General features: G+C 41.3%; 1 protein-coding gene across 9 annotated transcripts in view; it reads left to right on the top strand.

Moving 5' to 3' along the window:
* LOC126457194 (sodium bicarbonate cotransporter 3) overlaps positions 1-25,669 on the top strand; it is a 989,834-nt gene that overhangs the window by 818,400 nt on the left and 145,765 nt on the right. For all 9 annotated transcript variants that reach the window (XR_007585444.1, XM_050093289.1, XM_050093286.1 and 6 more), the window contains 4 exons: positions 268-531; positions 646-811; positions 892-1,038; positions 7,389-7,538. Coding sequence is in view for 8 of the 9 variants with exons in the window: in XM_050093289.1 (XP_049949246.1) it covers positions 268-531; positions 646-811; positions 892-1,038; positions 7,389-7,538 (727 nt within the window). In the remaining variant the exon portion in view is untranslated. The remainder of the gene's footprint in view (positions 1-267; positions 532-645; positions 812-891; positions 1,039-7,388; positions 7,539-25,669) is intronic.

Raw genomic sequence — 25,669 nt, 5'->3', positions numbered from 1 at the left:
GAAAAGACTGTCTTTTTGCACTGCCTGTCTGCAGCTCAGAGGGTCATCTTTATGGTTAGTAGCACTCTGTCCTTCTCTTAATATTATAAAATTATGTAGAATGAAGTACTAATGTAAAGTTACCTTGAAATCCCTTTGCCTTATTGGATAAATTTGTCAAATATTGCAATAGTTACGAGTACTGCCATATTATGTGTTGTCTGACTGGTTGCAAATAGATCATATACATGTTTATCTATTTATTCCATTGTTCTCATTTTATTCCAGGTACTGGTCAGATTTTAAAGATGCTCTGGCCATACAATGTGTTGCATCTTGGATTTTCTTATATTTTGCTTGCCTGTCACCCATTATTACATTTGGTGGTCTTTTGGGTCATGCGACAGGAAATAACATGGCAGCGATGGAATCTCTGGTATCTGGTTTTGTTTGTGGAATAGGATATGGATTTTTTTCTGGCCAACCATTGACTATACTTGGATCTACTGGCCCCGTTCTTGTGTTTGAAACAATCATGTATGATTTCTGTATGTAAGTATTTAATTTTTTAGCTTCAACTTCTTAGTAATAATGTAAGAGGTTATACCTTTTTTACAATTCTTTATTTCTTGATCTTTGAAAGTGCTAACACAACTGTGATTGTAGGAGCCAAGGATGGGATTACATGTCATTCCGGTTCTGGATTGGTGCGTGGATTACAATAATTCTTCTACTGCTTGTCGCATTCGATGCCAGTGCATTTGTCTGCTACATTACTAGGTTTACTGAAGAGAACTTTGCGACTCTAATTGCTTTCATCTTCATATATAAGGTAAGTATCTCAATATTAACATGTTAGTCATGTTACATGTAATATAAAAACTATAATTTATCTGTTTTCCCTTCTTGTAGGCAGTGGAAAATGTTCTCAGCATTGGAAAGAAGTTCCCATTGGACAGACACAAAGAGATTCTGAATGAATGTTTCTGTGCAACATCTAATGACACTGACAGTGCACTAGTAGTCAACTGGACCAATTTAGAGCCGGCTGGATGCTTGGTATTTAAATTTCTTAAATTTTGTGATGCGGTTTATATAAGTTGAATAAGAGCAAACACTTTTTAAAACTTGTGAGAGAAAGAGAGAGAGAGAGATTCTGTGTGTACTAGAAAAAAACTGTTATTTATTCTCAAGCTTAATACCAAAAATATTTCCATGTGTACTCGTACAAATTCAGTTTTAAAGGTACACACTGAATCTCAAGTTTATTACAAAAACAAGCTCTCCTTGCAAGTAACTTGAAATGAATACAGACCAGTATGGATATCAAAGTACTTGAAGTGAACCTTCAACCATTACAATAAAATATATTTTATTTTTATTCTGTCAGATATTAGGCCATCCAAAGCCTGTTGCAGTTACATTTGTCCCTTCCATCCTTTTTCTGGTCTTCCAATGCATCTTTTATCTTGCAGAATATATTTCCAAAAATCCAGTTTTAATCTTGACTTCTCCATTCACAACAGATATGCAGTAACCAAGTAATACCCAAAACTGATCCAAGTAATATAAATATGGCTTTATTCTTAAACCTCTGAACAGTAACAGAAATAAGCCTCTCATCGAGCATCATTCAGCATTTTCAAATAACTTCTGGGAATTCAGCCAAGTAACACTTTCAGCGACCACCAATATTTCGGTAGTTGCTGAAAGTGTTACCTGGCTGAATTCCCAGAAGTTATTTGAAAGTTGTATACGCCAGGAGATACTCAGGTCTCACATCATTCAGCATTGCTCAGCACATGTATATGCATGAGTCACTAGCAGAAGGTGCAGCGTCCACTTGCCTCCCACAGGCAGCCTCCAGCAGCCAGCCTGCGCTGATATATTGGTGGCCAATTCAAACACACACCCACATTGACATCACACTCAGCACACTCACATCCACGCGCACTGGTAGCAGGATACAGTACACCTCCCCCTCATGTTAAATGGCTGCCCAGGCTATGAAGGAGAAATCTGCGGCCCAACAAGAGACACATTTATCAGCTCTGGAGCCATGTCAGATAATACCAATGTAGGGGGCGGGTTGATGTGCTGGGCAGGCACTAGATCACAGGGCCAGAATACAGAGGAACACGTGCATGCCCACTGATGGTGGGTCCCCATGTTGCCTGACGACAGCACTGGAGAGGGGGATGCAATCATCATCTCTGCACCATCATCAGCAGGCAGGTCAAGTGCAGAGGAGATGGGGCTGGACCCACCAACGATGATGACTGAGGCAATGACAGCGAGGTGCCTGGTGGAGGCGGTCCAACCAGAACAGCTGGTTGTGGCAATGGGCCCGAGGCCAGAGGCAGTCTGGGGTCCTGCGCCAGGAAGCTAGAAACTCAGGGCGCCGCATGTGGAGGGGGCAGCCAGTGGAACAGGGACACCTTTATAGCAGGTGAAGATGGGCTCTAGGTGGACGGAGGTGGAACGGGCTGTGGTGACAGGAGCCACACTCGTGAACCAGTAGCTTTTGGTGTTGAGCTAGTGTGCAACTGACCAAAGTGGCACACCACCAGCCCTTCAACTGCAAGGACATCTCAAAGACAGCATCTACGATAGCAGACAACAATGGCTGGTATCCACTTGGGCTGGCAACAAACCCTTGCACCCTCTTCGGCAATCCTGTTGCATATTGGTTGAACGAACCTGACAGTGGTAGATGCAGCCTAGGCTACAGAATGTGGGGAAGCATGCTTGGCTGCCGGCTGTAAAGCAACTCAGCCAGGCTGCACTCCCCCATGGGCACGAAGTGATAGGTGTTCAGAATATGGAGAAGGGCTTCATCTGGCAAGGAATTCACAACAAACTTTTTCATTTTGGACTTGAACGTATACAGTAGTTGTTCTGACTTGCATTTGATTGAGGATGGAATGGCAGAGCCACAGCATGATGAATGCCATGATGGGAGCGCTGGTGAAGAAGGCATAGAATGTCGCACATGGTTCGGTGGTAATAACTACTCCAGTGAGAGGTCTTCCGTGGGCAACAACAAAACACCTCCTAAACCAGAGAGGTGATACCATAAGGAAAAATAGTTGTGCCAAGGGTCCAAAACCCAACTGGGCAGTTTATCTGGTCAGCCTTGTTGAACAAACCGAACCACCTGGAGGAGAACCGGGTCAGCAGCAATGGCAGCTGCTATGCATGAGCTCATAATTGGGGAAACCTTCGACCACAGCCTGCATTTCAGTATTGAGGTCCAAGCAAAGCAATCCTTCATGATCAAGGGTGGGATCAGGACCCACAGAAAGGCAGGACAAGGTGTTCGCTGTGGCATATTTAGACATAGGTCACAAAAGGATTTCATAATTGTAGCAAGACAAGAACAGCACCCAGATTGTAGGCAATGTGCTGCCTTGTCAGGTAAGGAAGTGTGAGGGTTAAACAAGGAACAAGGAAACCAAGGGTTTATTGTCAGTAATAAGGTGAAACTTGGAGCAAAAAAAATTCCCAGAGAGCAAAGGCTATGACAGGAACTTATTTTTCCAGCTGAGAGTAACACTAGTAACACTGCTCAGGTGGAGTGAGAGATTTAGAGGTGAAAGCAACAGGTCTTTCAGAGCCATCGGCATTTCAGTGCATTAGAACATACTGAGGCTGTACTGTGAGGCATCAGTTACCAGAACTATGTGCTGGTGCAGAGAGACCGTAGTTAAACAAGAGTCTGAGAGTAGTTTGGATTTCAATATTTGAAAACCGCATTCAAAATCCAGGCTCCAGAAAAAAAGTACATTTTTATGCAACAAGGCATGCCATAGATGGGCCAATGTGGCTGCTCCAGGCAGGAATTTGTGGTAGTAGGCTATCTCGCCTAGGAAGGCCTGTAGCTCCTTCACGAATGAGGGGCAAGACATAGACATAATAGTGGAGATGTCTGGCAAAGGGCAAAACAGAACATGCGAGACCTCAAATCCCAAATAAACAATAGAAGGGTGAAAAAACTGAGATTTTGTGAAGTTACAACGTAACCTTGCAGACTGTAAGGCAGAAAACAAAGTGCACAATTTTTTCAAGTGGTCAGCTGTGGAGAAGCCCAGGACAACAATATTATTCAGATCATTAATGCAACCCTGGACAGGCACAGTCAATTAAACAAGGCCAAGCTGTGAATTTCAAAGAAATATGAGCAGAAAAATTGGTAGCATACTTTCCAAAAAAAGTCCAAAAACTCCTCACACAGTGTTTCCAATTGAGAATACGGTACCTGATCATACCCAAGGTGAGCTGCGTTGATGACAGTAAATCCAAATACCTGGAACATGGCCATCCCAAACAAGTTCCGAACCAAGGCATCTTCCATTCTTTTTGTATTTCCTTCCTGATCCAGCAAAGATTCAGAACTCTAAGGTAGTTTGTTTTAAAACCTACTGAAGAGTATTTTATCAGATCATGATTTACATCACCCCTTCCTATTGCCTTTTTTATTGTATATCTGAGAACATGCTATAGTTCTTTGTATTCATTGTGATCTGGATTTGATTCAAAGATTTCCTCATTTTATATATTTCTTTCATCAGTCCATATTTTTTGTAATACTGAAGACAGTCCTTGTCAGTTTACAAATTTCTCAGTTAACTTTCAGAGAATCAAACATCATGAAAACTAAGTCTTAAAACTGATAAGAAATTCTGGAAAACTACAAGCTTTGTTTAAGACAGAATACTTGTCGGTTGCTAGCCTATTTGAAAGTGTTTGTGGCTTGAACTGCTGCAGAAAATATTTGTGCCAGCTAAAGATGCCCTTTCAGAGCCTGATTGTACCTGTTGACAACACCAAATCTGACACAGACTGTGAACCCACACTGAGAGCCAGCTAACTACAAGAAGCTGAGTAAGGCTAGGCAGAAAGGAAACGACCTTCCACAAAGATAAAAAATAACAGAAAGATTAACCTTTCCCAAATGTAGATGGAAATGACCAATATAAATAGCATTTGCAACATTTACACACACTCACATCCATAGTTTAGATACCTGTGGTCACAGTTGTAATGCTAAGTGAAATACCAGTAACAGTGAGTGCACACATTGATTTTATATAATTTAAATTGACATGGTCAAATTTGTGAGAATTAGTTGCTAATATGGCTCTTAAATCAATTACATGACACAAGTACTTTGCATATTTTTGGACAAATACTTTTCAAACGATGTATTTCTCTAAATTGCAATTCTTGGGAGCTGTGTTAAAGGCATGTACCTAGCCTTGATGTAAAAAGGAACTTCTATTTTACATTATTATATTGCAACATTTTATGTGTTTTATTCAAACAATAGAAAATTAAATAATGATGTGAAACAAGTCATGCTGATACTCACCATTGACAGGAGGCTCGTAGCAACAGACGGGCATATTTAAAAGTAGGCTGTTGGAAAATATCAGCTTTCAGATAAATCCGTTATCAGCTCTCTCTCTCTCTCTCTCTCTCTCTCTCTCTCTCTCTCTCTCTCTCTCACGCACACGCACATGCAAATAACAAGAAGTTGTAATTCCGGAACTGCATAATCACCATGGATCAGTGCTCAGCTTATAACTATGGGCCCTAAGACAAAGGATCTAATTAAGCAAAAGGAACATGCAGAGTCACCACTGCCAAAAAATGGGAAGACCCAACCAACTACTGGCAAAGTGATCCTGTGATGTTCGCAAGGGGGCAAATCTTCACAGGAGCTTAAGATCAAAATCTCCTGACAAGGTCACAGGAGACTGTCAAAATGAAGTATAGTGGGAAGCTGTCCAAGGCATTGTTTTTGCTTCAGGACCACTTCTGTTAATGGTTTAAAGAGTAATTTCATCAAATTTCCTTATATACTTTGTTCAGTGAATGTCTAATCTGTAGTTGTAAGATATTTTGTGTGTGTGTGTGTGTGTGTGTGTGTGTGTGTGTGTGTTGGTGCATGGGTGCTCATGCATGCTTTTATAGCTTGAACAGCTCAGTCTTACCATACATTAACTGAATATATTTGGTATTTTGAAAAATACAAATATGCCTTCCCTCTTTGGATTTTCTTTGCAACTAATGCTAAGTCAAGTTTGTGCCAATAATTTGTTGTTTTCTGGTATCCCTTATAAATGCAGGAGAGGAATTTTAGTATAATTTCAATCATTCCAATCATAATTTTATAATGTATTGTGTTAGGCACTGCTCTGATATGAATGTTTCTGTTACAGAATCAAAAATGGAAAAACCAGGATGAAATGTAACAATATAATGAAAAGGATAGTTGCTACTCACCATATAGCAGAGATGTTGAGTCGCAGAAAGGCACAACAAAAAGTCCAACTGCCAGAGGCTGTGGTCGTGTGTGTGTGTGTGTGTGTGTGTGTGTGTGTGTGTGTGTGTTGTCTAATTTTGACAAAGGCCTTGTTGGCTGAAAGCTAATTGTGCGAGTGTCTTTTGTTGTGCCCTTCTGCGACTCAGCACCTCCACTATATGGTGAGTAACAACTATCATTTTCATTATAGTGTTTCTGTTACCATGCATAAGAGCGTATTTGAGTGGGGAAGTGAGTTTTTAACAAAGATGTTAACTTATTTCATCTTATCACTTCTTTCACACTGCTTTATATTTCAAGTAATGTTAAACACAATATCCGAAGCTCTAAATGTAATCATTATCACATCAAAATATGAGGGCATGCTGAAAAGAAAACCATCTGAACTTTTTTGTGAAAACCCATAAAGCTTTTTAACAAAAACAAATGGTATTAATATTTTAAATCTCTATTCTTCATATCTACATATCAGCAGTCCTCTGCCACTAGAGGCATCTGAATTGTGGCATGTAACATGGTGGTGTGTAACATAATTATGTTGATGTTTGAGAAATAGCATGCTGTTTTCAAATTTCGAATTTGAAGAGTTTGTCCACATCTGGTTCACCCTCTTCTTCAGCATGACATTGCAAGACCACACAAGAGTGCTATGACATTTTTCGTTCACTGTCATCAATTATCCTCCATATAGTCCCAACTTGTCCCCATCTGATTTTCATCTGTTCCCAAATGTAATGAACTGCTTTGAGGACTTCACTTCAGTTGTAATGAAGTGGTACAAGCAGAGGTAAGGTTCTGGTTCCAGCAACAGAGTCAAAAATTCTATAGTTACGGTGTCAGCAAAAGAGTCTCTCTTTGTGAAAAACGTGTACATTGCCGGGATCACTATGTTGAGAAATAAATGTGTAGACATGATGAACAAAGATGTACAAGGTTAATATCATTTGTTTCATTTAAAAATCTTTAAGAGTTTTCACATAAAAAATTTGGAGGCATTACTTTTCAGCATCCGCTCGTATTGAAGTTTTATAGTTGACTTGTGTTCAAACTTAGCAAATCCTTCTTTGTTTCTATTTCCCAGGCAATAAATGGAACACTTAGTGGAGATGGGTGCTACCCACCTCAGCATGTGCCTGATGTTTTCCTGATGTCTATTATTTTATTTTTTGGGACATTCATTTTGTCAGTGCAAATGAAAGATTTTAAGAATGCTCTTTTCTTCCCATCATTCGTAAGTATGTTACTATTTTACTATCTTATTTAAGGCATGGCTTTACAGAGGCATTATTATGCATCATTATAATCTTTTAGTGAGTGGTTAGATTCGTGCATAGTGTTAGCAATTATACATTGCCAAGGGTATAAATGAATTCTGTAGAAGTGGTGCTACAAACTACAGAAAGCTTCTTCCTCCCTGACCAGCACTGGTTAAATGATTGCTTTGGTTTTAAAGTATAGGCCCTATTTCTCATTCAAAACACTTCTATCTCTAAAGCAATGGAAGCACCACAACTCTTTACAGAGTAAGAGGATCAAGCAGTGATTCAGAGTTTCAAAGGACTGGAAAAATATTTTTGTGGTGGTAAAGGCAGAAACTGATCTTTTATTAATAAATAACCATTCTTACAGTTGTATTTAATTGAGGCAAACAAAAGACAATGACTGACAGTGAGTCAGACTCAAGAAGCTCTTACAGTACTAACATCTCAATACTCCGAGTTGTATATGGAATAAACTAGGCATGCTTTGTTGTTATAACTAATTTTATTTTAAGTCATTCTCAACTTGTATCAGGCTGCCTCGTATAAGTATGCCAATGTTACTGCTACAGTTAAGTCGATTTATGAATAATACAAGGCAGGTAAATTTCCATAGCTGTGATCTGCGGGTACTCATGTTGTGACGCACTGCGGCAGTGTAACTAGGTGCCTCATCGACTGAATGTCAGTGGTGAAATGTACAATTAATGTAGTTCCCCCTTTCTCTGTCTTACGTTTAGTATACTGCTTTACAAATTACAGCCCAAATTAAAAACCTGGACCCAACAAATGAAGAGCTGAACACAAACACGTGTTTCAACCACTGATTTTTCACAGGAACAGGATAAATAAAACTTTGATGAAGCTCAAGAACAGTGGAGAGAAAACAATGATATAATGATGCAAACCTGGAGAGAGAGAACTGCATACAGAGTACATGAAATTCATAAATCAGCCTGTACTCAGCTGCTTAAGATATTATTGCTCTCTGAAATAATGCAGAGAGAGAATTGAATGTAATTGGATAGATAAAAATAAAAACTGTAGATTTAGGAAAGGAGGTACAGTTCGTAAAAGTCACACGGAACCCTGGGTCAGGGGAGACTTATCAGATGGGACAAGAAGGAAAGAATGATTGCTGGGGACTTCACCATATGAGATTTGAAAACCTGAGAGCTGAAAGGTGGGAAACAGGGTAATATTCAAGACAGATATTACTGCTTAAACATCGAGCACGAGTTAACAAGAATGAAAAGCTAAGTACATTGTATGCAACAGAGTTTGGAGGGGGGGGGGGGGGGATAGTGAAAAATAAACAGGTCACAAAATGATAGATGTAGAAAACAAATGAAATGAAGAAAGGAGTAGTTACTGTGAGGAAATGAAGAGATAGGAGGAATTAACACCAATTAAGGCCATGTGGCTGGCAAGAACCAAGGACATGTTGTAGCACTAGTTCCCACCTGTGGAGTGCTTAGAAACTGAGGTCATGATTATCAAGTTGTAGAGCATGCTCTGCAACAGGATATTATGTGTTGCCAGTATACACCCCCTGCCTATGCCCATTCAGCCTGACTGACAACTGGGTGGCAGTCATGGCGATGTAAAAGCTCGAATAGTGTTTCCATAACAGCTAGTATATGAAGTGTCATTTCAAGGGGCTCTCCCTCTGGTAGTATATGTTTTGCCAGTTACAGGGCTGTTATAGATGGTGGTAGGAGGGCACAAAGGCCAGGTCTTGCAGCGGGGTTGGTCACAGCGGTAGGAGCCATAGGGTAGGGAGGTGGGTGCAGAATGATCATAGGGTCTGACAAGGATATTGCAGAGAGTGGGAGGGCAACTAAAAGTTATTCTAGTTGTGGTGGGTAAAATCTCAGACAGAATGGATCTCATTTCAGGGCATGATTGTAAGAAGTCATGGCCTTGTCGAAGCCTAGTGCAAAAGCAGATTTCCTGGGCCATCACATCCAATCCTGTCACTGCTGATCCCTTCAAAAAACAACTTCAGAGCACACCACTTATCCTGGCCTTGAATGTATTAATCACCTACTTCGACAAGGCCATGACTTCCTAAAATAATGCCCTTGAAAAGAGATCCATTTTGTCTGAGATTTTGCCCACCTACCTAGAATAGCTTCTAATTGCCCTCCCAATCCCTGCAATATCCTTGTTAGACCCTAATCCTCCTCTGCACCCATCTCCCTACCCTATGGCTCGTACCCCTGCGGTTGTCCCCACTGCAATACTTGCCCTATGCACCCTCCTACCACCACCTATAACAGTCCTGTAACTGGCAAAACATATACTATCAAAGGGAGAGCCATATATCAGCTGTTATGTAAACACTGTTCAGCCTTTTACATTGGGATGACTACCATCAAATTATCAGGTAGGATGAATGGGCATAGGCAGAGGGTGTATACCAGCAACACACACTATCCTGTTGCAGAGAATGACAGTCATGACATCAGTGCCTGTTTCATTACATGTGCCATCTGGATTCTTCTTCCAGACACCAGTTTCTCATGTCTCTGCTGGTGGGAACTAATGCTACAACATGTCCTTGGTTCTTGCCACCCACCTGGCCTTAATTTGCATTAATTCCTTCCATCTCAGCATTTCTTCTCAGTAACTACTCCTTTCTTCACTCAATTTTAGTTTTCTACATCTTTCATTTTGTGACCTGTCTATTTTTTGCTGTCCCCCCTCCCACCTCTGTTACATACAGTCCACTTCTCTTTTCACTCTCATTAGCTCATGCACGGTGTTTAAGCAGTAATATCTGCCTCGCATATTACCCTGTCTTCCATCTTTAAGCTCTCAAGTTTTCAGCTCTCATCCGGTGCAGTCACCAACAATCAATCTTTCCTTCTGATCTTGTCTGGTAAGTCTCCCTTTAGCTGGGGTTCTGGGCCACTTTTCAGTATTGTATGCCTTTTCCTAAACCTCTCCAGTCCTTTTCCTTCACCCTTCTTCCTTCCCCTTCAACTCTTCTGCTGGAAGGAGGAGTCACTGTGTCCGATAGCTTGCACAAGTTGTGGTTTTTGTGTGTGTGTGTGTGTGTGTGTGTGTGTGTGTGTGTGTGTGTGTGCAGTCCCCTTCTTGGTGCCCCTGTCCACACAGTACAGGTCAGCCTTTCTTAGGCCTGCCTATCTGCCCTTTTTGTCCAGTACTTGCTGGGTGCCCCCCCCCCCCCCCCTATCCTTCTTGAGTAGGCCTCATGGTTCATTGCCCTACAATACACCTTTGTGTACACTATAATTAAATATTACCTGGTAAAATTAAAATCTACTTCACACTTCACGCTCACTTTTTCATACTTCTCTCTTATACCCTAGAGTCCTCCCGTACTCATCCACTTCTACGTTTCCAGTATCTGCTTCATGCCTACATACATTATTCAATATATACTATGCTTACTTAGGTTATAAGAGTCCCACTATCCTACAAGTCATCATAATATTTGTTAGACGGACCTCTCTGGCTTATGTTCTCTTTCCTTATTCACGCTTCCTACTTAGGTATATTCAATGTAAAATTATCATAGTTTTTATATCCTTATGTACCTTTGTGATATAGAATTGTCATTGTTTTTATAGATATATTTCCTTTTTATACATATTAATAAATAGCTACATCATAGGTTTTACAAGTAACTAGGCAATGTATTTCCTATATATACATATTAATAAATATCGACATGATAGTTTTTCCAAGTAACTAGGTGATATAGAACCATCACAATAATCAACCTTAAGTGCATATTTCTCCATGTGCACATTCTTTCCCCCTACAACACTTGACGGTTCTCACATCCTTTTAATCTGTACTTTCATTGTTTGCGTATTCGTGTTATGGTGTGTGTATGTGGAAGTGTGTTTGTTTAGCCTGATTCTTCAGTCTACTTGCATGAAATAAGTTGAAAGTTATTGGAAACTATATAAAATAAGGAGGACTTCAGTGATAGAAGTATATGCATATGGAAAGAGGGAAAGATAGACCAGTACTCAGATGAGAAGTAAGAAAGGAAAAAGTAGAAGTGGTTGCTAAGATTGAAGAAGAGAAAGAAGATAGCCCCAAAGACAGGAAACCCTTCCACTAATACAAACCCTCCCATCCACTTCATGTCTCATAACAGGTATAAAAAGTTCTATAAAAATAGAAAATTATACACTATAATAATATAGTTGTTTAGTCATTCAGTTTATACTATTCTTTTATACACACATAAAATCCTCTATTCAGTTTATGTCGTCTCGACATCACTCAGTTTAAAAAATATCATCATATTATACTTTCCACTAATATAACATTCTATTCGTTTCACTTCAGGTCTAGTGATCATTGTTCACATGTGATTCTCTTAAATTGGTCTCAATCTTGTAGTCATATACGGTTTCCTACATACTAAAATTACAGGATAGTTTAAGAAATCAAGAATAGATTACTGAATAGTTTAAGATTTGAAAGGAATTCGGTGCAGGAAAAATAGTACAGAAGAAACACCGAAAACAACTAGGGATCCGATGATTGTCACTCCACTCCTTAACACAGAACGTTAACGTCCCTGGGAGACTGATGTGACTCCATCCAGATCCCATGGATCATATATTAAGCTCACTTGAGCAAGTGCAAACCAGTACTTCTCGTTAAATTTTGTGTGAAAGTCTCCCAACAGTAAAACAATCACACAACATCAAGTAAAGTTATTCTGTTTTCTATTCTATCCTAGATAAGTTTGAATTCTTTCCATAAATTATCTATGCCTCTCTTAGTATCATGAAGTTCTGAAGCTAAATTTGAAGAAACGTTGTCGGAGGTCACTCTTGTAGCAACTTTTCTGTCTATCATCTCTTCGACTTGTTCCTCCAGATTACTGATACTTATTATGTCTTAAGTGGCTAGTTTCTCTTTAAAATTCCTTTCCATGGTATCAACTCTAGTGTCGACACCTGCAATTTGCGATTGGACTGTAGAAATTAGTTTGTCCTACTTTACAACATTTTCCCTTAAAGTGTGTAACCTTTGTTTTACAGCATCAAATGTAACATTACATACACTTTGAAATGATCATAGTTTTTCGCTCAGTTCAGACTCTACACCGTTACATTTATCTTCATCATCAAATTCTAGTTTCTTTGCCAAATCCTGAAATTGGTTACTCTGTTTCTGACTAAAGTCAGTGAACAGCTGATTGACGTGACTACTTAAAAAGCTACTTAATTCACCTTTCAAATCTATATTAAAATTTTCCACTGTAGTGGTTAAAATATCAAATGCGGTCTTCAAATTTCCCATACGTTCATGCAATTGGCTAAATTCCTTATTTTGTTCATCTACTTTTGCACTTAACAATCCTAAAGTCCTATTCTCAACGTCCAATTGATTATTTACTTGAATATTCACTGTGTCTATTTCTCTACTTAAATTAGCACTCTGTGCATCTAACTTTTCACTTAAAGTTACACTTTGTGCTTCTAGTTTTTCACTTAAATTCACACTGCATTCATCTCTCAAGGAAGCATTTTGAGCATTTAAATTTTTACTTAGAGTAGTAATTTGAGCATTTGACTCTGTTCTTACTGAGTCTAACTTTAGACTTAGTTCTTTGATTAAATTTGCTACTTCAGCCCAGTCTGGCATTTCCTTATTCACTGTCATAGCCATGGCTGGTTCTGCTAGTTGCTGTTCTTGATGCTTTATTGATTTTAGACCTAGTAATCATCTAAAAGAAAATTCACCACAGAGTACAATAACTACACTAACAGTTTAACATTCAACAGTTCCTTCTACTTTACCAAACAGTTATTGTTTTTTGCTCACCCCCGTGGAGTAAAAGCTGTGTTGGTTAGTAGATATGTAATCAACATCGGTGGACAGCACTGGCGTTGGCAGCGTCGAATGTTGGTTTCAGTGTTTTCGTCGGCAAGCAGACGTGGAGTCAGCACCGGTGAGCAGTAGCTGATGCAGTCGGCATCGGTGGCTGGTTGCTGTGTCGGTGTCAGTGCGATGTACATGTGTGAAAACTGCTTACTGTCCACACCCAATCTTCTTAGTTGAAAAGTTGAGGTCTTCTCTCTGGTTTTTTTTCTGCTGCTACTTTCTCAAGTCTTTTACTGTGTTGCACTCACAGCTTTCTTCCATTGGTTTATTGGACTAATACAATTACTGGAAATAGTTCTCATATCTTGTTAGGCCTGATTGCTATGGCAGCACCTAATATTTTCTTCCTGTTTCTGTCTTGAAATTCCCTTTTTCTTCAGGTCCTGCACTTGGGTCGCCATGTTCTAAAGTTTTTTGGATGACAAGAGACAATGTGGTATTGAGTTGCAGGCTCACATGTCTCTCAAATCGGTTAACTTGCGTGTTGTGTGTAGCCGATCCTCTTCTCTTTGTAGTCAGCAATGTCGATCTCCCCAAAAGCTCCTCCTCTGAAGACTATGGCTGATTAAAGGAATTTATTAAACTACTTCTCTGTTCTTGAAATAATTTCAGTACTTGTAGAATACTTTTCAGTTCAATCACTTTATATTTTCAACTTTCACAGATGATAACTTCTGCAAGCTAACTTATTCCTTTAACATTAGACTCATTTACACATATTCAAATAGCAAACATGTGTCTTGCTTCGTTCATGGCCAAGACATGAAGTAATCAAAAGTTTCTAGTCTCAAGCAAGTCCAGTACATGAATGAACATAGAAATCTCTATTCAATTGTTCATTAGTCTTTTTACAATTAACACAGACGCTAAAGAGCACAGAATGCTACATAAACTTTTCTTGCTCTTCTGAACCCGTGCACGGAAACTCTGTGGGCTGTATAGCAGATACTTGTCTGCCGCCGTTTGGCTACCGGGTCCATCTTTTTCTCATAACTCTTTTTTGACCTGCACATACAAATAGGTGAGGCGATTTAGGGCATATTCATTTCTCCCACTCACCTCTAAAATATCAGGTGTTCGAAACAGTGGAAGGTCGAGTGGTTCTAGAATTTACTCCAAAATTCTCGAAGCACTACAGAGAGAGAGAGAGAGAGAGCGAGAGAGAGAGAGAGAGCGAGAGAGAGAGAGAGAGAGAGAGAGAGAGAGAGAGAGAGAGAGTGTGTGTGTGTGTGTGTGTGTGTGTGTGTGTGTGTGTGTGTGTGATTATTTTCGTTGTTATAGAAAAGAGAATTTTTACATAAAATAAAATTATTTTTGACAAAACGTATAAGTCAACATATACAAGCAAAACATATACACATGTCACATTATTTGTTACAAACACTCCTACTTCAATAAAGTTTTGTTAAATTGTAGTTGCGCTGTTTCACTTGTTATCATCACAAAATATTTCACCTCTTTCTTTTGTTGCCCTCAGACAAACAGTAGGTTGCAGACAGTGATTGAAACCCTTTCTCAGGTATCTGTATTGAAGAATTACTCAAAGGTGTACACCCCCTGCGAGTTCAGGGGTTAGAATAGGCCCAAGGTATTCCTGCCTGTTGTAAAGAGGTGACTAAAAGGAGTCTCACCCGTTTCAGCCCTATAGTTAAGGTCCAATTTTCTGGTTTGACTTGCCTCTTTCCAAATTCAACAGAAGTGTGGGCTATATGGGGAAGGATGCCTTACATGGTGCATGAGTTACCCATAGTGACCTTAGATTCCATCTCCTGAACCTCTTTCCATCATGGGTTAGCATCTCCACTTGCGCTTCGACTATTTGAGCGAGGACACTTTCTGGGGCATGTCATCTTCTTCCATTGTCTCCTGTCTTCTTTCAGCCCCATGACAATGTTGTATTTCTCTGCACCCAATGTCCAGCACAGTAGCCAGTCCCTTGTGGTGGGGCCGTCATGTACCCATTTGGTGGTAGCCCCTTGACATCACAGAGATCACACTGATGATGGCCCAAAACAAAGCGGACTAAGTCATCTTGTGCTGGGGACCAAATGGCCCCAGCAGTCCCCAAGAAAGGAATTCTCCATGTGCGCCCCCTCCCACCTGTGTGAATTGTGGTCAGCATCACTCCCCTGCTTGCCGGACTGCCTGGTACTCCAAAAGAAGTGCAAAATTATGGAGTACAAGACTCTGGACAGGCTATCTTACTGCAAGGCTAAACCCAAATACGAATAACTAAACCCTGTTCCCATGCTATCTAAATATGCTGCCACTGTGACAGTGTCGCCATTGATGATGCCGTTGCACCCATCCTGTAAGGTTGCTCCAGTGGGCCCTCATGGCCACCCAACTTCACCACCATCCAGTGGGCAGGGGCACATCATCTTCTTCTGTTGCTCCCAGAGCTTCTCCTTTGGGAGCATTGCCCCCCAAAATGACAGGGATATCGCCCCCCCCCCCCCCCCCCCCCCCCCCAGCCGTAGAAAAGCAATGACCACCTCTGGCTCCTCTTATGTGGGACTCTACCTTCTACGCCCCCTCCTCCCCCCAGTGGTCCAGTGGACACCAGCCAGTGGTTTAAATAGCCACTGGCTGTTGGTAGAAGTGGCAAGAGGGCAAAACTTCAAAGAAGTAGTCCATGAAGAAACGGGAGCCTCCAGTGGCCCCCACACCAGCACTCCCCTATGGCTCTGTGTCACAGGACAAGGTGGAGATTCTGGCATCCCCTGAGGACCTATATCTCGCTGATGCCTCCGATGCAATGGTACTGGATTCCAATGCTCAACCAGTGGTGACAGGTAATGCTGAGGCCTAATTTGCCTCCTTGGTCACTCCATGCTACACCAGACAACAGAAAGAGTCACTCTCCAGTGGAACTGAGGTAGTTTTTTCTCCCACCTGGCTTAGTTACATCAACTCTTAAGCAGTACACCTGCCTTTTTTTAATTGTTCTTCAAGAGACCTCGTTTCCCACAGTGTGGACCCCCACTCTTCATGGCTACCGGGGTTACTACAAAAACTGTCCTGACTGTGACAGACTGTCAGGTGGATTATGTATTTTCGTCCTTACCTCTGTCTGTAGATAACCAGTGCCCCTTCAAACACCTTTAGCTGTGGCTCTCAAGGTGAGGACAATTCAGGAAATTACCATCTGTAACATTTACTTCCCTACAGGTGGTGAAGCACCACCTCATGTTTTGGCTGCACTCATTTTGCAACTCCCCTCACCTTTTCTGCTTCTGGGTGATTTTAACACCCATAACCCTTTATGTGGTGGAACCAAGGTTAATGGCCATGGCAAAGATGTTGAGGACCTACTAATTCAACTTGACCTTTGCCTCCTAAATACAGGTGCCCCCACACATTTCAGTGTGGCACATAGCACATATTCGGCCATTGATCTCTCGGTTTGCAGTCCTGTTCTTCTTCCTTCTATCCACTGGACAGCACATGATTTGGATGGTAGTGACTGCTTTCCACTCTTCCTGTCCTTACTGCAGCGTCCATCATCTCGACACTTGCCCAGGTGGGTTCTGCCCAAGACTGACTGGAACACTTTCACATCCGCTACCAACATTGAGTATCTGTTGGATGCCACTGTTGATGAAGTGATCCGTGTCATCACTAATACCATTGTTGCCACAGCTGAATCAGCAATCCCTCTTTCCTCTGGTTGCCCCCGGTGGAAGTCAGTGCCTTGGTGGTTGCTGGAAATTGCTGCGGCCATTAGAGACTGTATGTGGCCCCTCCAATGTCGTAAGCACCACCCGTCCCTGGAGAACCTTATTGCCTTCAAACAACTCTGAGTGCAGGTTCACCTCCTCATCAAACGAAGGAAGCAGCAGTGTTGGAAATGCTATGTCTCCACTGTTGGAACAGGAACCTCCCCTTCCCAGGTTTGGATTAAGCTCCGCTGACTTTACGGCTATCAGAACTCAGCAGGTGTCCAGGAATTTCCAAAAATGGAGCTGTATCTTCTGATCCAGACATAGCTGCAGAGCATCTTGCTGAGCATTGTGCTTGCATCTCTGTGTCGGAGAATTACCACCCTACCTTTCTCCTCCTCAAACAAAGGGTGTAGCGACAATGCCTCTGTTTTGCTCCATGCCACACTAGCCTTACAATGCTCCCTTTAGTGAGTGGGAATTTCTCAGTGCCCTTGCTGACTGTCCTGACACATTCCCCTGGCCCATATTGATCCATTCGCAAATACTGAAACATCTGTCAGCGGATTCCCAATGCCACCTCCTTACTGTCTTCAACCGCATTTGGAGCGATGGCGAATTCCCATCGAAATGGCCGGAAAGTGTCTTCAGTCCGGTCTTAAAGCCCAGGAAGAACCCAGTAGATGTTGACAGCTGTCGTCCCATCAGTCTCACCAATGTTCTTCGCAAGCTGCTTGAACGTATGGTGAGCCGGTGGTTGTGTTGGCTTCTTGAGTCTCAGGACCTTCAGCCTCCATCCCAGTTTGGTTTTCGCCAAGAACGCCTCACCATCAACAGCTTCATGTACCTGGAGTCTGCCATCCGATCAGCCTTTACCTGGCGCCAACACCTCTTTTTCGATCTCACAAAGGCCTACGATACCACTTGGCGACATCACATCCTCACTACTCTGCATGAGTGGGGTCTCCAGGGCCCACTCCCAAGTTTTATACAGAACTTTTTGTCACACTGCACTTTCAGAGTTTGTGTCGGTGCTTCCCATAGTACACCCCATATACAAGAGAATGGGATCCCGTAGGGCTGTGTCCTGAGTGTCCCATTCTGTTTAACTGCTGTCAGTGGTCTCACATTAGCAGTAGGATTGTCAGTCTCTCCCCACCTATATACTGATGATTTTTGTATTTCATTCTTCTCCTCTTCCACTGTTGCAGCTGAACACCGGCTGCAGGTAGCTATATGGAAGGCACAGTTGTGGGGCCCTCACTCATGGCTTTCAGTTTTTGGCCACCAAAACTTGCATGATGCACTTCTGTCATCATCGTACTGTCCACCCCCATCCACAACTTTACCTCAGTGACCAACTACTAGATGTAGTGGAGACTTACTGCTTTCTGGAACTGGTCTTTGACACCCACTTAAGTTGGCTTCCCCATCTTTGTCAGCTTAAGGAAAAGCGCTGGCAGCACCTTAATCTTATTCGATGCCTGAGCCGCAATGAATGGTCCTGATTTTCGTACACTGCTGCAGCTGTATCAAGCCCTCATACAGTTCCTTGTTGATTATGGGTGCGCGGTGTATGGTTCAGCAGCTCCCTTTGCACTGAATCTACTAGGCCCTATCCACCACTGTGGAATTCGCCTTGCGACGGTAGCCTTCCGATCTTGCCCCGTGAACAGCCCCCTGGTGAAAGCTGGTGTTCCTCCATTGCGGCTCCGGCAGCAATTATTGCTTGCCAGTTATACCGTCCACATACACTGTTCACCTCACCATCCAAATTACCATATTCTTTTGCCCAACATGGCGGTCCATCTCCTGCAATGGTGGCCCAGAACTGGTAATGCCTTCACCGTCCTTGTCCGGTCACTTCTTCATGAACTCCACACTTCCCCCTTACCACCTTTCCTGCAGGCCCACTTCCGTAGACCTTCATGGTCCATCCCTTGGCCACAGCTTCGGCTGGACCCATTGCAACTCCCCAAAGGCTCAGTCCCACCTGAGGTCCTCCGCCAGCATTTTCTCTCTGTTCTTTCTGAGTTTGAGGGCTCAGAAATAATCTAAACAGATGGATCACTGGTTGATGACCTCGTTGGCTTCACTTATACTCACATTGGCCATACGGAACAATGCTCCTTGCTGGATGGCTGCAGCATTTTCACTGCAGAGTTGATTCCCATCTATCACACTGTTGAACATATCTGCACCTGCTCTGCTGAGTCCTTCGTCATTTGTAGAGATTCCTTAAGCAGCATACAAGCTCTCAACCAGTGCTTCCCTAGGCATCCTTTGGTACTGTTAATCCAAGAGTCTCTTTATGCCCTGTGCATCAGTGGAAGCTGAATGACCTTCATTTGGACCCCAGGCCATGTCGGGATATCGGGTAATGAATTTGCTGACCGCCTGGCCAAACAGGCCAGCAGTAAACCATCTCTGGAGATTGGCCTACAGGAGACCAATTTGCGAGCGGTCTTCCACCGCAAAGTCTTCGTGACCTGGGATACTGAATGGTGCACTCTGAGTACCCCAGATAAACTTTGTGCTCTCAAGGAAATGACAAATGTGTGGCGGTCATCCATGCAAGCCACTCGCAGGGAATCTGTTGTCCTTTGCCGGCTTTGCATTGGCCATATGTGGCTAACACATGGTTACCTCCTCAGTCGCGAGGACCCACCTTGGTGTCGCTGTGGCTCTCTTCTGACTGTGGTCCACATCTTGCTGGACTGCCCAATATTAGCCACTCTGCATTGGACTTTTAACCTTAGCAGCACCCCTACCTTTGGTGTTGGATGACAATGCCTCAACAGCAAATATAGTTTTACATTTTATTCGTGAGGGATTTTTTTATCGTACCATCTAAGGGTAAGCATTTGGCCTGCTCTGCGAGGCCTCCACCCTCCCTCCATTTTAACTCAGTCACTCTTGTGTGTGTGTGTGTGTGTGTGTGTGTGTGTGTGTGTGTGGTTCCCCATTAGATTCCATCAAGTAGGAGAACTTTCAGGGAACAAGTCAAGGTATCCATAAACAAAAGACATCATGTGTACACTGCATTAATAATGCATTCAATACTATTCACTGATTTGGCACATCATATGACACACAAGATGCAATACACACTATTAGAAAACATTCATGACAAATATACAGTCAGAAGCCATTACAATTCAAAAGAGACCCTCTACCTTCATAACTGTGTCTAAATGAATGCATGACTGTTTGTGTATTAAATATAAAATGTTTCTTCTGCAAAGAGGTTACCTGAAACTAAAAATTTTGAGAGAAATAAAAATCTGCCAGGGCACACTAAATGGCTTTGTCAATCAATGTCGTTCTCCTTTGGCTCCTCATAATGATGAACAGAACAGCTTCGACACAATCAAAACCATACATACTGACTAGGAAAAATAAGAAAGGCATAAGTGCTGAACAAGAGTTCAGCTAACCAACACAGAATAGCAATGGAGAAGACAGCATTGGCAAAATATGTAGATCTGTGAACGTCAGTCTTTTCCCTGCAAAGAAAAAAATCTTACACTGCCAACATGGCAGTTGAAAATTTCCACCATAACAAATAAAATGTTGAGTTAAACTGCCAAGACAACAGCATATGTGAATAAAAATGTCTTTGTAAAGAAGGATTGAGTGTGCCAGGATGGAGTGTAATAACAGTCTTGTTTGTTTATTATGAAGAACCACTGTTGTTTTCTTTTCCAATTTATTGATGTTGTCCGTTATGTCCTCAGGAACAGGTTCAGTGCTGCTTATGATTGTGTTTTCCCCACTGATTTGCTAACTCATTGCTTGAATGTTCACATCATTCTCTGTGCTTCTCTGTTACTCTGTGTGTGGAATAGTGTTAAGGTTACATACTCCATGGCATTCTTATTACAGGGTTCTTTGAAACTTTTGTATTCGCCAAATACATGTGGAGTCCACATCTGTATCTACATATATATTCTATATATAAAAACAAAGATGAGGTGACTTACCGAACAAAAGCGCTGGCAGGTCGATAGACACACAAACAAACACAAACATACACACAAAATTCAAGCTTTCGCAACAAACTGTTGCCTCATCAGGAAAGAAGGAAGGAGAGGGAAAGACGAAAGGATGTGGGTTTTAAGGGAGAGGGTAAGGAGTCATTCCAATCCCGGGAGCGGAAAGACTTACCTTAGGGGGAAAAAAGGACGGGTATACACTCGCACACACACACATATCCATCCACACATATACAGACACAAGCAGACATATTTAAAGTCTTTAAATATGTCTGCTTGTGTCTGTATATGTGTGGATGGATATGTGTGTGTGTGCGAGTGTATACCCGTCCTTTTTTCCCCCTAAGGTAAGTCTTTCCGCTCCCGGGATTGGAATGACTCCTTACCCTCTCCCTTAAAACCCACATCCTTTCGTCTTTCCCTCTCCTTCCTTCTTTCCTGATGAGGCAACAGTTTGTTGCGAAAGCTTGAATTTTGTGTGTATGTTTGTGTTTGTTTGTGTGTCTGTCGACCTGCCAGCACTTTCATTTGGTAAGTCACATCATCTTTGTTTTTAGATGCAATAATGTGATAGACATGCATGTGTGAGGTCCATTGCATTGTTCAACACTAATACTCAACAAAGGACGAATATAAAGTCACATAGCATTCTGCCTTTTTGTGATATTAAATCAACATGTTTAACACTCCAAAATAATCCGTCACTGCATTGTTCTAATGTGATGTTTTAGACAATGTCCAACACACAAGTTGCCCTATTGTAAATCCAAACCTGAATCATGCATCAAGAACTTATGTCAACTGTATGCACAGATCTGTCCTGTAGTGGGTCCAACACTCATCTGCCCTAACAATACTCGAGGCTGAGTATTTATACTCTTCCTCTTATAATCCTCTTCTGCTTATAATAATGCAGAACATAATTTATAATATGAAATAGTGTAACAACATTATCAAACACTCTACAATATTCCCTACTTTGCTGGAACAAGTTTAAGACTTTTCTAAACACATAAAAATCGCATTAATATTGAAATTGTAGAAATAAGCATTCTAACAATGATAAATGATCAATTATCTATATTTTGTTAATTAAGCTTCAGATTTAATTCCTACCATTTACAGATGATGAGAATGAAATATATTATTCTTTTATCTATACATTTTCCTTATATTAATTTCCTGAATCTGATTTTGATTGTTTATGGTACAAAGGGTATTGTAACTATTATTGTTTGGTATTGCTGTTATTCTTCTAAAAGCCTTTTTCCTATTATCAAAAAGTAATTTAATTTAATTAAAGCTGGAGATACAAGAGTATTGAACTAGTAATACATAATGCAGGGGTGGTAACCATAAGCCTGGAATGTTACAAACTGTCTATATGCCTCCATAGGAGCCCTAATTTCTTGTACCTTATCTTCGTGGTCCTCATGTGCAATGTATGTGGAAGGCAATAGAAGCATTCGGCAGTCAGTTTCAGATGTTGGCTCTCTAAATTTTCTCAGTAGTGTTCTTCAAAAAGAACATAACCTTACCTCCAGGGATTGCCATTTGACTTTCCAAAGCATCTGTATAAAACTTACATGTTGCTCGAGCCTATTGGTAACAAATCTAGCAGCCTGCCTCTGAATTACTTCAATGTTCTTCTTCAATTTGACCTGGTACAGATACTAAACACTCGAGCAGTATTCATGAATAGGTCACACCAATGTCCTATATGCAGTTTGCTTTACCGAAGAACCACACTTTCCTAAAATTCTGTCAATAAACTAAAGTCAGCATTCACCTCCCCTGTCACAGTCTTCACATACTTGTTCCATTTCATATCACTGTGCAATGATATGCCCAGATATTTATATGATGTGACTGTATCAATCAGTACACTGTTAATGCTGTATGTGAACATTAAGGTTTTATTTCCCTGTTCATCCACATTAACTTATATTTTCCTACATTTAGAGCTAGGTGCCATTTCATCACGTCAACTAGAAATTTTGTCTATGTCATCTTGTACTTTCCTACAGTCATCCAGCTTTGACACCTTACTGTACACCACAGTATCATCAGCAAACAACCGCAGATACCTGCCCATGCCATCCGCCAAATCATTTATGTGTATAGAGAACAACAGTGCAGCAGATACTACAACACTGGCTAAGTGGAACCGTATGTCTGCTGATATCCATGATTGGTGGGTGAATGTTCATTTGGGAAAGGCCATGTTATGTACACACTCTAAGGCATTGGGCTGTAAATATGGTGGATGCATAAGATTATTTGAGTGACATATTGTGGAAATGTAACATTGTCCATATTATGTGTGCCCTCTATGGCATTTGTTCCGTACTGGAGGCTGGCCTTGCCTTATGGTGGCCTCTCTATATATGGCTGTTTACAGACTCTTCAGCCAGACATGGTACCCCACTACTGGGAAAAGAGGGAGGGGAATCAGATGTAGCATTGTTCATTAGCTTCATGTTTCCCACTGCTCACCAACATGCATATTTTGGTAGGTAAACTCATGTTGCTATCCGATGAATTTGTCTGTGGCACCTGAGGAAAACCATATCCAGAGCCTGGGTGAGGGAGTGGTCAGTCAAGGTAATCTGCCACATTGACATCCATCTCTCCATCCAAGGGATGATCCACGACATCCACCTGTATGTGTGCATCATTGGTTTGCTGGTTTGCTGCAGTTGGGCCCTACTGCTGGTGGCAAAGTCAGGGGCAGCCGCTGGCTGCAGCTGTAGATCCCCAAGACAGCTGGCTGAAATGTAGTCATATGAGCCTCAAAAAAGAAAACAGCCTAGGAGTTCATCTATGTGTGCAGGCATGTACTGCAACTTCATTTGGTTTCTGTGTCGCATTGTGAAACCACTGAGTCTGTACAGTATGTTCCAGAGCTTTTGTGTCACTGTAGGTGGTGCCCAAGATTTATTTCCATTTTTGTGCATGGTAGTGAGGTCCTGGTGGTCTTGAAAAACTTTGGCCTCGACGGTAGTCTATGGATGCACAAGTGGCTTTAGAATAGACATCAGAGTACAGTGCAGTCTCCCATGCAATTTTTTTGTTGGGGTTTTTGTGCCATATGGAGTGGCTCTGTATTGTGGAAAAAAAATTAGTGTTGTGTTATCATTATTGTCCTGCTGAATGAACTTTGTCATATGAGGCTTGAATTTCCTTTCAAATCTTTTAGTGAGCTCATTTACTTCTTGTAGAAATGGTGTGGTTTTGAAATGTGATACGCCATTTCATTCAGTTGAACTCCTGTGGTTAAAATTGAGTGCAGTGGTCTGTAACTATTAAATTCAGCAAAATTTTGATGGAGAAAATCCTTCACTGAACCTGGATTATTTTCATTTAAATGATAGACAGTATGTGGAAATTCTGAAAATTTGTCTATGATGACCAGCCAATAGCTTCCCAAAAAAAGGTCCAGCATAGTCAAAGTGCAAACACGACCAGGGTTCTGATGTGTGGGACCATGGAAAATATTGTCAAGGAGAAGCTGAGTGGTATTTCTGGTGTAAGTGGCATTTAGCCAGTATTACTTCTATGTCTTCTTCAGGTTTCTCCCATAGCAGTGCTCTGTCAGTGCACCTGGACATACAGTGTGCCAGTGGTACTGAGGCACTTTCTGTTTCAACTCTTCCAGAATCACCACTCATGTCTTTCCTGATTCTGGTTGTATCACAATGACACCTTTGTAGACAGTGAGAGGCTGTCTCATGTTCCACTGTGATTAAATTTCTTCTTAGCTGAGTATCTTTTTTTCTAAAGCCCACTCCGATTCAATATATTGTTCTTTTAGATAACACTGGATCCTTTGGCACAATTTTTGCATTTAATGGAAAATTTTCAACAGTGACTTGTGATCTGAATATCTTTGGCCATAAATGTAAGCATGGAACTTTCTGAAAGCAAATATAATAGCAAGAGCTTCCTTTTCAATTTGACTTTCAGTGTTTTGGTCATGAACTTGGTTGGCCTTTCAAAACCATGTTGTATACATGACAAGATGGCACTGAATATGTATTCAGAAGCATCTGCTGCATTTTTTTTTTTTTTTTTTTTTAAATCATACATGATGAGATATTTGGCTTCTAGTAAACTTTGTTTCAATTTGTCAAACACACATTAATTGTTAAATTGGCATTAATGGTTATAAATGCATTTTGTTCCTTTCTGTAAGAGTTTGTGAGGTGGTTTGCTTATGGGTGCTGCATGTGTAGAATGAATTTTCTGTAGCAATTGATTTTGCGTAGAAACAGCACCTAATTGCTCAAGATCTTTGGGAACCAAAAAGTTTTCAGTAGCTTCAATGTTTTATGATGTTGGCCTGATGCCTTGTTGTGACAGAACATCCCCCAAGTTCTGGACTTCCCACTGGAATAATATGCATTTTCCTTTGTTACATTTTGAACTGGATGCTTCCAAAATCTTAAACACGAATTCCAAATTATGCGATAGTTCTTTGGGAACTTTCCCTGTCAGTGATATCATCCAGGTAGTTCACAGTGCTTAACTGTTCTGAGTATCATTGGAACAAACTTGGCACTC

This window comes from Schistocerca serialis, chromosome 2, assembly GCF_023864345.2.
Source record: "Schistocerca serialis cubense isolate TAMUIC-IGC-003099 chromosome 2, iqSchSeri2.2, whole genome shotgun sequence".
Taxonomy (NCBI): Eukaryota; Metazoa; Arthropoda; class Insecta; order Orthoptera; family Acrididae; genus Schistocerca; species Schistocerca serialis.
The sequence above is the reverse complement of the archived record's forward strand: the minus strand, read 5'-3'. Positions and strand labels throughout refer to the sequence as shown.